The sequence below is a fragment of the Lynx canadensis genome, chromosome A1 (genome assembly GCF_007474595.2).
Source record: "Lynx canadensis isolate LIC74 chromosome A1, mLynCan4.pri.v2, whole genome shotgun sequence".
Lineage (NCBI taxonomy): Eukaryota > Metazoa > Chordata > Mammalia > Carnivora > Felidae > Lynx > Lynx canadensis.
Window position 1 is genome coordinate 25,370,435 of NC_044303.2, and position 14,813 is coordinate 25,385,247.

Sequence of the window (14,813 nt, forward strand, 5' to 3'; positions counted from 1 at the left end):
AAATTTTGCTGTAAAAGCAGTAATAAGTTACCGTGCATTGAGTGTGCCCTATGAGAACTAAAAAAAAATTACTTCCTTCACCATAGTTAACATTCCAGTGACCTCTGCTAAGGCAGCCCTGAAAAATAACTTGCCATACCAACAGCTTAATGAGTAAGTCTGCCATTGTTTTCTTCCTTGTTTGTCCTCAACTGTGTGATAAATTTCAAAGATAAATTAGACCAATTAAATTCTGCCTCCACAGAGTACTGCTGGTTATAACAGTAAAACCAAAAGTCTTTCTAATTCCTTTCTCCACATTAACCCCAATCACTATTCCCACAGTAATCATGGTTAATAATTTATGAAACTTCTGAAGAATTTTTACATAGACACAAACAGATGTATATGCTTTTCCTAAGGGGCTCCTGAGCGGCTCAGTCTGGTTAAGCGTCCAACTCTTGATTTCAGCTCAGGTCATGATCTCATGGTTTGTGGCTTCGAGCCCCGTGCTGGACTCTGTGCTGACAGTGCGGAACCTGCTTGGGATTCTCTCTCTCCCTCTCTCTCTGCCCCTCCCTCCCTCACTCTCACTCTCTCTCTCTCTCTCTCAAATAAATTAAACCTAAAAAAAAAAAATGGGAATGCTGATACTATCTATATTACTCTATTTCCTTTGTTCTCATAACAAAAATTTAATTACCTTCAGACTCTATATTTCAAGTTCTAAATGTTCTCTGATACTCTGAAATTGTATTCAGTTCCTACTATAAGCTGATTTCCACGACTGGGATGGGGAATGGTAGGCAGACACACAAGATGGAAAGGAGAGGTCATAGGGAAAAGAAGAGTAAGCCAGTCAACAAGTTAGTAATCGGGAAGGGACATAAAATAAGTATGGAGATAACTGTAATATTTATTAATTCAGATGTTCATTCATTCATTCATTCATGATGATGAAGTATTCATACATCCAATAATAATTCCATAGACAAGATGGAGAAACTGAGGCTAATTTCGGCCACTGCTTCACAGCACAGCCATTAGATTCAATTCTTCCTCAATTCTGTGCTTTTTCTCCTCCCCTATGCCACAGACCATAGACGTACTGATTTGGCAGTGACTGAAGAGGCTCACTCTTACAACTCCCTATCCATCTGCCCCCTTGAATATATTCCCCTGTCACCTTGCAGCTAAAGGCTCTGTGATTAGGTTCTGGCAGTAAGATAAAAAGAGGTGATAGGTGCTAGTGCCTACCCTCCAATTTCTGCTTATCCCTTCCTTGCTGGGATGTAGACAGGTGTTGTGTGGTTACCAGAGTGGGTGTTTGTGGGGAGGGTGGATGGACTTCTGAATGTCCATAAAGGAGGGTAAAGTAGACCTCAATGTGATCTGTCATTTTTTTTCATTCATAAAAAAAAAAAAAAAAAAAAAAAAAACAACTTGGGACGTCTGGGTGACTCAATTGGTTGAGCATCTGACTCTTTTTTTTTTAATTTTTTTTAATGTTTTTATTTATTTTTGAGACAGAGAGAGACAGAGCATGAAAGGGGGAGGGTCAGAGAGAGAGGGAGACACAGAATCTGAAACAGGCTCCAGGCTCCAAGCAGTCAGCACAGAGCCCGACACGGGGCTCAAACTCACATACCACGAGATCGTGACCTGAGCCGAAGTCGGAGGCTTAACCGACTGAGCCACCCAGGCGCCCCGAGCATCTGACTCTTGACTTCGGCTCAGGTGATGATCTCACAGTTTGTGGGATCGAGCCCTGTTGCCTGGGATTCTCTATCTCCCTCTCTTTCTGCCCCTACCCCACTCTTTCTCTCTCTCTCTCAAAATAAACAAACTTAAAAAAAAAAAAAAAGAACCTTGAAGCAAATATGAAAACTGTTAGCAGTTATTTATTCTGGTTGGTGGGTACCTAACTCTTTTTAAAATGTTTGTATGCCTCTATACTTTTCAATGTTTTATCTATAATTTAAAATAAATTATAGAGAAACAAACTACAAGGGACTCTTAATACTAGAGAACAAACTGAGAGTTGCAGGAAGGGAGGCTGGTGGGAGATGGGCTAGATGGGTGATGGGCATTAAGGAGGGCATTTGTTGGGATGAGTACTGGGCTCAGTCCCACAAACTGCAAGAGATCATGACCTGAGCTGATATCAAGAGTCAGAAGCTTAACCTCCAAAATATCTTAGATTCTAACGATCACTTTACAGTCATCAAAGACATTACAGGAAGTCACATTAGTTATGTTGCTTGGTTTCACATAAGAGAAAGGGAACCTTGTACTCTCCTTGAGCAGAAGCAATCTCCCAGAACATTAACACCAGATACGGCTACTTTGTGACAAAAACGTGAACCTTGTGCAAAAGGGCTAGAGAGTCAAAGGTAGATATTGACCAAATCTTGGGCCACATTAAAAAAAAAAAAAAAAAATCCACTGAATCTGTCCAGGTGATGTGCCAGGAAATATATCTGAAGAGAAAATTTGCCTAAGTCAATGGCTTTCAAACCTTTTTGACCTAGATCCACATGAAGGAATACGTCTTATGCTAGGATCCAGTTCATATATACATGTGTAAATCTAAAGGTTTCATGAAACAGCATTCACCTTTACTACGAGTGATTCTATTTTCTTTTCTACTGTTTCTTTTTTAATTAAGTTGGTCCCTAGTCACTGAATTGTTTTTCAGCTCTCAGTTTGAAAAGGACTGTTATACCGGGGGTTGAATATATGCTGAATCGTATTAATTGAGATGGATTTAACTTAATTTAATTAAGAGGATTAAAGAAAACTTTATCTCATCCGTTCATTTATCAACAATGATTGAGTGGAGCCTGGGTGGCTCAGGAAGTCAGGTGTCAGGCTCTTGATCTCAGCTGAGGTCATGCTCTCAAGGTTCCTGGGATCCAGCCCCACATGGGGCTCTGTGCTATTGGTACAGAGCCTGCTTGGGATTCTCTCTCTCCCTCTCTCTCTCTGCCTCCTCCCACCCTCCAAGCAGACACGTGAGCTTTCTCTCTCCCCCTCTCAAAATAAATAAACTAAAAAAACAAAAACAAAAAACAATGATTGAGTCAGGCCCTGTTCTGACTCCTGAGGTACAGCAATTAACAAAACAAAGTCCCCTATTCATAGAGCTTACGTTATAGGGCTCTGCTGTCCAATAAAGTTACTAGCCATGGATATTTACATTTAAATTAATCAAAATTAAATAGAAGTAAATACTCAGTTCCAGTGCCACACTAGCCACATTTCAGGTATTCAGTAGCCACTTGTGGCCTATTGGCTACTGTATTAGAGCAGATACAGAACATTCCCGTTATCAAAGTAAACTCTTTTGAACAGCTCTGCTCTAAAGGGAAGAATTTGCCTTGTAACTTGACTAAAGTAATGATTTGTTAGCAGAATACAAAGAGCCTAGGTGAAAGGAGCAAGAGAATTCATTAACAGATCTCAGGATGAAGGGGTTCAGACCATGCGCCAGGAATAGTCCAGCTGGCTCATTCCTAAATCACCTTCTGTCACAGTCATAAACTACACTCCTACCTCCCTAATTCCGTATTAAGCAACTTCCTTTTTCTGTAACTTGCCGACTTTCTTTTTTTTTTTTTTAATTTTTTTTTTTTCAACGTTTATTTATTTTTGGGACAGAGAGAGACAGAGCTGAACGGGGGAGGGGCAGAGAGAGAGGGAGACACAGAATTGGAAACAGGCTCCAGGCTCTGAGCCATCAGCCCAGAGCCCGACGCGGGGCTCGAACTCACGGAGCGCGAGATCGTGACCGGGCTGAAGTCGGACGCTTAACCGACTGCGCCACCCAGGCGCCCCGACGACTTTCTATACTATATGTAACCAGCCAGGAATTTCTCATTCTACATTAACGGTATTCTTGTTTTACAAATCAATCTCGTATGAGTTTGGTAAATATTAACTTCCCTGAACTTGACCCCCAGTGAGTAAAGCGAACACTACTAAGCTGCGAACCAGACCCTTTGCACTGTGAGTACAGAAAGGACTACTAGTTGCCTACATTCTTCCTTAATAACAAAATCCTGATTTCACTTAGGTGGCAACGAGCCAGTGTCCATGAGCTGGAAGACGACAGTGTGCGGCCTTCCCTGCAAGTAGATGTATCCATGTAATTGTTTGGTGGGATTGTGGCCAGGGTACAGGGGTGCAAGGGCACCTGGCTCCGGCGGTGGTTGGGGGGGGGGGGTCCCAAACAGACCAGATTCGGTCACTCACTGCTGACAAAATCCAACGGCAGAGAGATGAGTGGCAGTGAAACAGGCAAAGGACTAGGGTCTCAAAGACTGTCTCCCAAGTGCTGAAAATACTTCCGGCTTTACGTAAGGAAAGTGTGGGGCAAAGGTGGGTGGGTAAATGCAGGTGAGCAGTGAAGGTCAAATTCATCATTGTTTTGGAGTCAATCACGGGTGGTGTCTTCTGGGATCAGGGCGGTCCTCATGGCATGAGGGGATAGTTTTGATTCCCGTTGAGGATGCTTTTGCCCTCAGGATCTTCCATCTGAGCTAAGAGCCAAGCTTGAAAGAAGAATCCAACTAGAAAGCTTGAGGTCAAAATGGAGGCAGAGGAAATCCTCTTTCAGGACTTCTGGAATAGCTCCTTAGAAGGGAAACACACAGCTGGAATGTATCTCTCTTGTCCTCCCCTTTTCTTGCAGCCTGCAAGGTGAATGTGATGGTTGGAGTTCCAGAATCCATTGTAGACCACGTAGGTGGTGGAGAAGAAAGGAAGATCCTAGGCCCCTCGTGCCCATGAAGCCACCAAATCAGTCTGGACTGCATATCCCTGAATTTCTTTTATATGAGAGAATAACCCCTTATATTGAAGCTATTGTAGTCAAGCCTGAACTGATAAAATGGGTGAACTCTCATGAGGTGCTTTTCTCCTGTGACGACTTGTGTGAAAAGGCCGCAAGTCATGGTCTTTGAGACCTCTTCAATTGTGAGAGATAACAAGTCACATTCAGCTGTAAAATTTAGGACCATCTTAGATTTTTGTTATACGTCCCTGAGCAAATCATTGTAAGAAATTAAATATCATAGAAAATTTCAAATGATGCCAAAGCAAAAGCTAATCAGTTAGATAAAGGCCAAATCCTTCCAATTTGTCAGTGGCTTGCAATTAGTGAATAATTTTCCCTATTTACATTACTGGTGTTCTAAGTAGGTATTTTCAAGGTACAGCACAGAGTTTTTCAGTCAACAGGATGGAGCTTACAAAATATCCGAAATTTCAAATCAGATTTTCCTAAGATTTTTTTTATGATTTCAAGTGTCTGAATTACCATGAGCTATCAAACATTAACCTGAGTTAGAAATCTCATGACACAAGTTGAATTCTTTCAGGGATTTGCAATTAACGTTATGATTAAATAGAACGTCTTTAATACAACTAAATCCCTAAAATATCTCCAAATAGCATAATTAGAGGATTAATGGAATAGTTTCAGCAATATTTATAAAGTAATAAAATGAGAAGAATTATGCATCCAAATTCAACCAGTATTTATTGACAACCTATTAAGGACACCAGGCTTTTTTCATTGCCTTATTTAAGATCCCCAAACCCCCTTTTTTGTTTAATGTTTATTTTTGAGTGAGAGACAGAGTGCGAGCGGGGGAGGGGCAGAGAGTTGGAGGGGGGGCGGGGGATGGGACACAGATTCCGAAATCTCTGAGCTGACAGCACAGAGCTAGATGTGGGGCTACAACTCACAAACTGAGATCATGACCTGAGCCAAATTTGGAAGTCAGACGCTTAACCATCTGAGCCACTGAGGCACCCCCTCCAAAACCGTTTAACTCTGAAAACACTCCATTCTATGCTTGGGCTTAGGGAACCTGGCTTTCCTAAGGTTGCAGGACTAGTAACAGATAAAGCCAAGATTTCAGTCTAAGGTCCTTCAACTTCAGTACTCTTTTTCTCTGTGGCTTTTTAAAAACTTGAAAAAAATGTTTTTAATTGAACATGTAACTGGAGAGGAATGGAGGGAGCAGTTTAGGCGTACTAGATCAGTAAATGGGAATTTTCTAAATAACTCAAAATGTTAAAGCTGAGGAAAATAATTGATGATACGCCTGGGATAATCTGTTTCACTCCTAACATCCCAGAAATAATTCCGAGGTTTGAAAGATCCTCCAGAGACCATCTGTCAGATGTCCATTTGTTTTCAAATCGCCTTCATGCCATTTTTTAGTTAGTTTCTTCCCAGTTACCCAGGGCCTTCTGGGCTGCCCAGGGCAGCCCTGGGCTGCACTTCTGGGAGGATACTATTTCCTGGCTCTTTTCCCTTTTAAGTCTTCCATCATCTCAATTCACTGTCCTATGCTCTGCTCTTTCCCAAGAGCTGCGCTCTCTTACTGGGCAGAATGCTTTATTACCGCATTTAGGAAAAAAAAAAAAAAAGTTAATGTATTATAATTGCCCGATTATTTGACCTACTACAACAAAAACTTCTGTTAAGGATAGGGCTGGTTTTAACTTGTTTACAATTAGGACGTCCGTGCAAAACCCGGTGCTAGGGACCCCACAGAGCATAAAAAATACTCGTGGAATGAAACAAGCTCTCGGGTTTCACGCAAAAAGGGAAATTGTTTCACTAGGAGTTTATTTTGCTTTACACCTAATAATTGGGTCTAAAGTCCAAATAACATTTGAGCAGGTGGGAAACTCCCTATTTCTAACTCTCCAGTATCTAGGATAGAATTTCGACGTCATGTTAAAGTGACAATATAGCCCTTTTATCAAACCAAGGACATAATTCAAGACCCAGTGCAAAACAAAGTTCTCCAGCAGTCGGCCTCAGGAATCCGCAAGCTTTCGAACACGGAACCCAACTGGGAGATGGAAACCCCATCATGTAAACTCCCACGACACCTTCCTTCCTTCCCACAGACTTTCAGCCCCCCACGACGGATCCGAGGGCTGGCGGGACTACCCGTAGCCCACCACCCGGACTCAGTCCTGTCCCACGAAGGCGTCCGAAAACTACAGCTGGGGCAAGCGCCTGGGCCAAATGCTAAAAAGTTCCCCGAGGCCTTGCGAGACCCAGGAGGGAGGCCAAAACCCGGCTTCTGCCCTCATCGTCGTGGAGAGCCTCGCGGTCTCCCCCAGCCCCGACCCTCCGTAAACACGAACTACTCTACAACAGTTGACATTTGGGTTCCCAGAAAAGGGTGGGAGCTGCGGGGCAGAGGCGTCGGGCGGAAGCTTGAAGAGATTTCATCTACGCTCCACCCGGTCCCACCTCCCAGGACAGCCCGGCAGGGCAGGTAGGGGCAGGGCCCCAGGCCCCGCTTCCCCCACTCTCCCCACTCGAGGCCGGAAACCCCTTTCCCCTCCCTCCAGAGCTCCCCTCCCCCACCACGAGAGCGGCGGTACTCGGCATTGTGTACCAGGGACGAGTCCCCGGATGCTCGCCTCTCCTCCCCGGCCCGCGCCTTGGCTCCACCCCCAGCGCGGCTCTGCGTGCCACGTCACCGCTCGCAGCGCTTCCGGAGGCGCAGCGGGCGATGACGTAGGGGGACGTGCCCTCTATATGAGGTTGGGGAGCGGCTGAGTCGGCCTTTTCCGCCCGCTCCCCCCTCCCCCCGAGTGCCGCTCCGGCTGCACCGCGCTCGCTCAGAGCTCCCGGCTCCTGCTAAGCTAGCGCCGCCGTCGTCTCTCCCCGGCCGCCGTCATGATCATCTACCGGGACCTCATCAGCCGTGAGTCGTGACTGCACTACTCCTGCCGCGCGCAGGGGACAGGGGTGCGGGTGGGGGCGGGGGAGACGGACGCCCCTGCTGTCGTGGGCCTAGGGGACGCTGGCGGCCTTTCCGGGAGCGAGGAGGCGTCGGTGCACGGCGCGTCGGGGTTTCGAGCACCCGGGGAGGGGTGGGGGCCGCGTGCGGCCGGCTGGCGCGGGAAATGGCGCCGGTTCCAGGCCTCCGGGCGCACCGTGACCGGCGGGTTTGTGTCCCCGAGCAGATGATGAGATGTTCTCCGACATCTACAAGATCCGGGAGATCGCGGACGGGCTGTGCCTGGAGGTGGAGGGGAAGGTGAGTCGGTCGGGCCGCGGCGCGGGGGAGGCAAGGCCGGGCAGGCTCGGGTTTCCGCCGCACCCCCGCCCGAAGTTGTGCAATCCTCTCCGCTGCCTCCTGGCGGAGGAGACGCTTTTTCCGGGCTCGGGTTTTTCTAGAAAAGTGGAGGCGGAGCTGAGCCTGGAAATAGGTCCGCCGGCTTGGCGCCCATCCTCCTCCCGGGCGATCCGGGACAGGTAGCCTCGAGTTGGGAGCCCCAAGCCTTTCCACATTTGCTTTATCCGTACTTGCTCATCGACCTAAAATCCCACACAGAACTTCTCCTTGGGTGTAAATGATCCCGTTTTTGTTGCAGTCAACAAAGAATTCTTGTTGAGTTACGGTGTTTCAGGAAATTTCGCGGTGCATGACTTTTTTCTCCATGACGATGTGTTAGTGGTTTTTTAACAAGAGTCCAAAGTGTCTGGGGGGACGATGATGGAAGCATGAGCTGCTGACATAGATCTTCGGGACGCGTTTACGCTAAGGTCAAAAGTGTTTGAAGCAACTATTTTTTCTTGATGTAGATGGTCAGTAGGACAGAGGGTAACATTGATGACTCGCTCATTGGTGGAAATGCCTCCGCCGAAGGCCCTGAGGGCGAAGGTACCGAGAGCACAGTAATCACTGGTGTGGATATTGTCATGAACCATCACTTGCAGGAAACCAGCTTCACAAAGGAAGCCTACAAGAAGTACATCAAAGATTACATGAAATCGTAAGTGAACCTGGTGCAACCCACCTACTGTCTGGAATCCTTGGGATTTAGGAATATGCTCTCTTTGAGGTTCTTAGCAGGCATACTTGCGAAAGGTCTGAACCTTTTTCTGTGGATGAGCTCGTGGGGATAGTTGCTTTTCTAGAAGTAAACTGGTGTGAGCACACTGGAGCATGCAGCGTGGTTTCAGCCTTTTAGAATCTTATTTTGGAAATAACATGAAATCCACAATTGTGAATGGTCTTGAAACTTGCCTCTTGTGAGCTACTAGTTTCTTGATTGTGCCGTGTTAATTTTGCCCAGTGACAGCTAGTTGCCCTTTCAGTGGTTGCTGGATTCAGTTTGGGTTTCTTTAGTGAATAAAAGTTTGTTTTGCTGAGAACTCCGTACTTTAACCTGTTAATGAAATATTGTTGTAGAATCAAAGGCAAGCTTGAAGAACAGAGGCCAGAAAGAGTAAAACCTTTTATGACAGGGGCTGCAGAACAAATCAAGCACATCCTTGCTAATTTCAAAAATTACCAGGTAAATACCTTAAGTGTTTGTATCAAAGCATTGTATAATCTTAACTGCCAGCGCAACAAATTACTTGATGAACCTTTGATGTGATTGTGGCTATTTCCTGGGTCTTGTGAGCGGCTTAAATACTTCATAGATTGAATTCCAGTAATCTGGGCTGTGGAAAGTAGCCTTCCCTGCTCCCAAGTGTGTTTCCAGATCTTGCCTTGTTGCAGAATCTCTTCCCTACTTGCTTCCCGGATGACTTTTTCCATTTCTTCCTCTCTGGAATTGCTTGTTAACGTCCTAAGTGGTCTTCCAGTTTTCTTTCTAATTTACAAGTCCAGTGTGTTACTGCCAGTGGAGTTCTTTCTAAACTTGTTCTGTTGGGAAACTCAGAACTTTGCCTTACTTCTAAGACTTAATACCCTGGCTCTTTTTTTTCTGTTTAATGTCCTCTTTCACTGTATGTTCCCTGTGCTTGATGATGTAAACAGGCTTTTACAGAGTTTGGAATTGTATATGTGGGGATGAGAGAGTAAGTTTCCAGAACGCCTAAAGTGTTCCTAGATTGCTCTGTACTTACTTTGCTCATTTATTAGTGTCATTTGGTGAACAGGAAGTTTGCTTTTTTTTTTTTTTCCCCCTCTCCTGGTGAAAGTCTCTTTTAAATTGTGGTGTTCTAAATTCTCCTTTGATTGTTTCATCGTAGTTTGTTTTGGTATGATGTGTATATAAAGGTCTAATTCCGGGTATTTGTTTGCTTCCTGAGTTCTTTATTGGTGAAAACATGAATCCGGACGGCATGGTTGCCCTGCTGGACTACCGCGAGGATGGTGTGACCCCATATATGATCTTCTTTAAGGACGGTTTAGAAATGGAAAAATGTGTAAGTATCAGGAAGTGGGTTGAGATCCGCATTGTAAAAATGGACACATCTCAGATGTGACTCCTTGTTTCCTGCCACTGGGATGGTTAGAATGGGTTTTACAACACTCTTGAAAGATACAGGTCTGGGTCTTCTTTCTCTTTCTTTGGGGGTCTAAAAGCGTTGTGTTTTACATGGAAGAGATTTTTAATGGCACAGAAAGGCACTTAAGAGTTTTTTATCTAGACAGAAAGCTTGTCTTTAGGCGGCTTAAATCCTAGCTTACACGCTAAACTGATGAGAAACAGCACTGTGTTAATCTTCCCCCGTAGAAATGGCCCCCTTTATATTTTGCCACACGTGTGCGTGAGTAGCATGTATGGCACGAAACGTTTCCCACTTTGGTTTACTGATAACGGGCAACTGGTCATTGAAAGTCTTGACGTTACTAGCTTTTAGTAAATAAAGTTAGAGCTGGCTGCTGACCCCGACGCACACTGCTTTAGTAAAACTAAATGAATGTCTACTATGCATGGAACTTCTGGAGGCAGTACAGAAATGAAAGCATTCATCATCCTAGCTCTCCCAAGGCTTCCATATAAATCAGGAGCAAGATAAACTTTAGGCTACACTAAATAAGATCAGAGGCACCAGTGGACTAAAATATCCCCGGATGGTACAGATGATTCGGTGAGGGGATCATCCCAGGCTTGTCTGAGGTTTTTGTTGGTGGAACGTGTGAGTGGGACTTGCTCCAGAATGAGGCATCTAGAAAATGTGCTACCTCTGAGTTGGTAAGGATGGCTCTGCATCCACTGATAGACCTCGAACAGTTGGCCGTTGTTCTTTTGGTTTGCACTAGGATGCGAAAGGAAAAAATCCCCGCGCTTTCTGTCTGTCTTTGTGGCAGCCCGGATTGAATAGGGGAATACACCTAGAGCCTAGAAATGTTAAATATATTTTCGCATTGGCTAAAAGTGTTAATTCAGGCTTCCTTGTTTTTACAGTAACGAATTTGGCTCTTAACTTTGGACGTATCACCTGTCGTCCTAGCTGGCTCCTACTCATCCACACGACACCAGGACTTAGACGAATGGGACTGACGTCATCTTGAGCTCTTCATTTATTTTGACCTTGGTTTATTTGGAGCGGAGGCATTGTTTTTAAGAAAACATGTCATGTAGGTTGTTTAAAAATAAAATGCATTTAAACTCATTTGAGAGAATGCCTCTTAGTTTAATACATATTTAAATCCATCCTGTGTAGTGTCCTGGAGAAGCTAGAGCCTGGTTGTAGACTACTGCTAGAAAGCATAAGACTGCCTGCAGATAACTTCTACAGTGAGAACTACTTCTGGGACTGCCATATAAAAAACAAGGACCCAAAGTCTTAATTCTGAGTTCAAGGAAAGGGAAAGACCATGCTCATAGCTGTGCCAACATTTGAAGTGGATTCCTCACACATTTCATCACCTGCAAACGGAAGTAGTTAACTCTGGAAGAGATTACCAAAAGAATAAAAAGAGACTAATACGGTTGGAAGCAAAGTTTTGTCTGATCTTATTTATCCTAAATCAAGTAGAGCCAAGTTCTAGAGAAATCTAGACCTCTCCTGGAATGCGTGTGTCAAACTCCCTGGAATGGGGTCGGCAGACTGGCTTGTCCTGCCACCTCTTCGTGTGACTTTAAGGTGGTGGTTTACATTCTCTCTCAAACGGGAGAAAATAGCTGGTGGGATATGAAAATGTCGATTTGTCCAGTTTGTTTTGACCACTGCCGTGCTCATTTGCTCACATACTGATGGGCTCTTCGCGGTAAGAGCAGAGTATGACAGACCTTAAGGCCTGCAGATGCTAAAACAACCACGTGACCGTTCACAAGGCTTTCCAGGCCCGGCTTTGAAAGATGGAATGTGGGAGAGCTGGTGGGCAGAGGAAAATCAACTGCTGTGTCCTGTATCTAAAAGGGCTGTGGGTGTCAGAAATAGAATACTGGAAATGCATCTATTTGACAGGCCTGGAGCAGTTCCCATCTGCTGCTAAGGTTTCCACTAGAGATGCAAGAAAAAAGTGTCCTCGCGCTTTCTGTCTGTCTGCTCGTGGCAGTTAAGATTGAATGGGGGAATACAGGACAAAAACGTGGGAGAGAATTTCTGCAACTCCGAAGTAACCCGGTCAACAACGAAGACCTTGTTTTACTCTAAAGGATCTAAAATGAGTTTTGTGAGAGAAGTGTTGGGAAATGATTGCCCAGAGACCCTTGCCTTTTGATTAATTCCACTTTTAAAAGCTTAGGGGTTAAAACTAAATTGAAGGCAAGCCAGTGACTCATCTGGTCTTCGACACGTGAACCCAGGATGAGTCCAGTGACTTAGCTCTCTGGCATTTGCCCTAAGAGTCCATTATGTGGCTCGGAACCTGAGACATGCCAAGGTTGGAGGTGTCCCCTGATGATTGGTAGAAGTAAACCCAAATACTGGAAACCAGGCTGGTAGCAATTTAAGCATTTTGGTATGACCTTAAAATCTAGAAAAAGTGCCAGTCCCTGATCTAGGAGGCCACGTGGCCCTCTCAAACGGGAAAGAATTTTCAGGCAGTGGTCTGAGCTGTGAGTATGGCCACCTGATGGTGGGAGAGGTCTTGAGGTCCCATCTGTACTGAAACCTGATTTAGTGAACTAGCCATAGAAACCAGCGGAAGAACAGGAGTAGCAATGCAGAGCCTTTGTAGGCAGTGAACAATTCAGGTCAGTGAAACCTAGGAATGCTTATTTTAGCCTGGTTAAGATACTTTGTGCGAGAGTAACAGCTTATGTGTATTTGTGTATATGTCAGAAGGCCTGTCATTTTATGTCCCTTAATGATGCTGACATCGGTAACAGGCATGTTCCTAGTGTCGTTTAAGCCCTCGACTTTGTTACGTGTATGGAGAAAAACTGAAAAAGGACTTTCATAGTGTTGTCTGGGAAGGCCTCTGTAATGTGGTTTGAATAGGAACCTGAAAACAAGTAAGTAGACTATGGATATCGGGGCAGAACATTCCAAGCAAAGAAACGCAAACGCAGAGTCTGAAGTGCAGTGTGCTTGACATGTTCTGGGGACACGGTGGCCAGTTGGACCCACGGTGATAAGGGGAAAAGTTAAGGTATAAAAGTGAGGACCCAGGAAAAAAGGAAACCAGATTAATGTAAGAAGGCGATAGGCGGCTTTGAAGCAGAAGGGTGACATGATATGACCTAATGAATTGGGTAAACAATTGACTCTTAGGAGGGGGAAAGAGGAGGTCTAAGGATTTAAAGAGAGCCTGAGAGATCTCAATGCATGACCTTTTGAAGCCAGAACACCCTGAGATCACTTAGGATAGACTCTGCCCTCCAGCGTACAGCTTGAGATTGGTCAGCGTGATGAACTGGCAAAGGTGATTCAGAAGGAACTGGTCCCAGAGGTAGGAAAATGATGGGAGTGGTCTGGAAGTCCAGTGGACTGTTTGAGAGTTAACCTGTTGCCAAACTAGTCAAGGTGAGGGCCAAGAAGGCGAACTTGACGAATGTTTGGTTTGAAGAAGGGGAAGAAAGCCTGGCAAAAATGGACTCGACGAACAACCAGCATGTTGCCCATGACTGTCCGTAGAAACAGGTGACCCTTGAGCAACACAGGTGTAACTTGCATGAGCACACTTAGACTTTACGGTGCCATAAAGTAGTTCATGCTTTTTTTTTCCTTTAGCTTTATTCTAAGGCCACAGTATACAACATACAAAATATGTTTTAATGTGCTGTTGGCAAGGCTTCTGGTCAACAGTAGGCCATTAAGTATTTGGGAGTCGAAGGTTAGTGTGCAGATTTTTTACAGGGCGGGTGGTGCCTTAAATCCCTGTGTTTTTTATTGCCTGTTCATCTGCTTAAGTAATAGGTGTGTGAATGGCTCCTTTGAGTCAATAGACCTTTTTCTAAATAGAACTTGCATTGATCTAAATTCCCATCATCGAACTTGAGGGTTAACCAATAACTACAAACTAAATTGGTAATGACAATTACGGTAAATTTTAACAGTAAGAACCTCAACCAACTCAAAGACATTGATACAAAAGTGTCCTGAGGTTCTGAGCATACGCATGGGGCAGAGCGACCTTGGCTGGCAGCCAGAATATTCATGACAATAGAACTTAAATCAGGAGGATGTTAATGAATGAGGAGAGATCACACCAGAATTTGTACTTAGGTTGCTGCACCCGCAGCTCATACTTCTATGATAAAAACACAACAGCACCCCCCCTGGTGGGCCACAAACCTATTCCTTCAAAAGAGCTCCAGCTTTGTGGCAATGGGTACCTGTTTCCAGAGACTGCCCATAAGAACCGAGTGCCCGACCCGATGTTTTGGGGCAGATCCATGATCCTCTGGGGCTATGGATCATACGTGAAAATCACTTTTCCTTTGATGCTGCCCCAAAATGACTTGACTTTGGATATTTAGTTCTTTGGGTAACTTAACATTCCATCATACCAAAGGTAAAAAATCTGACTTAAGTGTTTAACAGAACACAACTAAAGAAAAAGGTGCTGGGGCACCTGGCTGGCTCAGTTGGTAGAGCGTGCAACTCGATCCTGGGGTTGTGAGTTCAAGCCCCACATTGGTGTAGGGATTAATTAAAA

General features: G+C 44.8%; 1 protein-coding gene and 2 non-coding genes across 3 annotated transcripts; all 3 read left to right on the forward strand.

The window, feature by feature from the left end:
• Positions 1 to 7,538: 7,538 nt before the first annotated feature.
• TPT1 (tumor protein, translationally-controlled 1) lies at positions 7,539 to 11,377 on the forward strand. Its single transcript, XM_030311053.2, has 6 exons — positions 7,539 to 7,721; positions 7,984 to 8,057; positions 8,606 to 8,796; positions 9,216 to 9,321; positions 10,067 to 10,183; positions 11,170 to 11,377. Exons 1-6 carry the CDS (start codon positions 7,694 to 7,696, stop codon positions 11,170 to 11,172), a joined length of 519 nt encoding a protein of 172 aa, XP_030166913.1. The 5' UTR covers positions 7,539 to 7,693; the 3' UTR covers positions 11,173 to 11,377.
• LOC115526845 lies at positions 10,969 to 11,098 on the forward strand. The gene has a single exon (XR_003972777.1). It is a non-coding gene; the product is annotated as a small nucleolar RNA SNORA31 (small nucleolar RNA).
• A 781-nt stretch (positions 11,378 to 12,158) lies between the features above and the next one.
• LOC115526849 lies at positions 12,159 to 12,292 on the forward strand. The gene has a single exon (XR_003972779.1). It is a non-coding gene; the product is annotated as a small nucleolar RNA SNORA31 (small nucleolar RNA).
• The last annotated feature ends 2,521 nt before the right edge of the window (positions 12,293 to 14,813 follow it).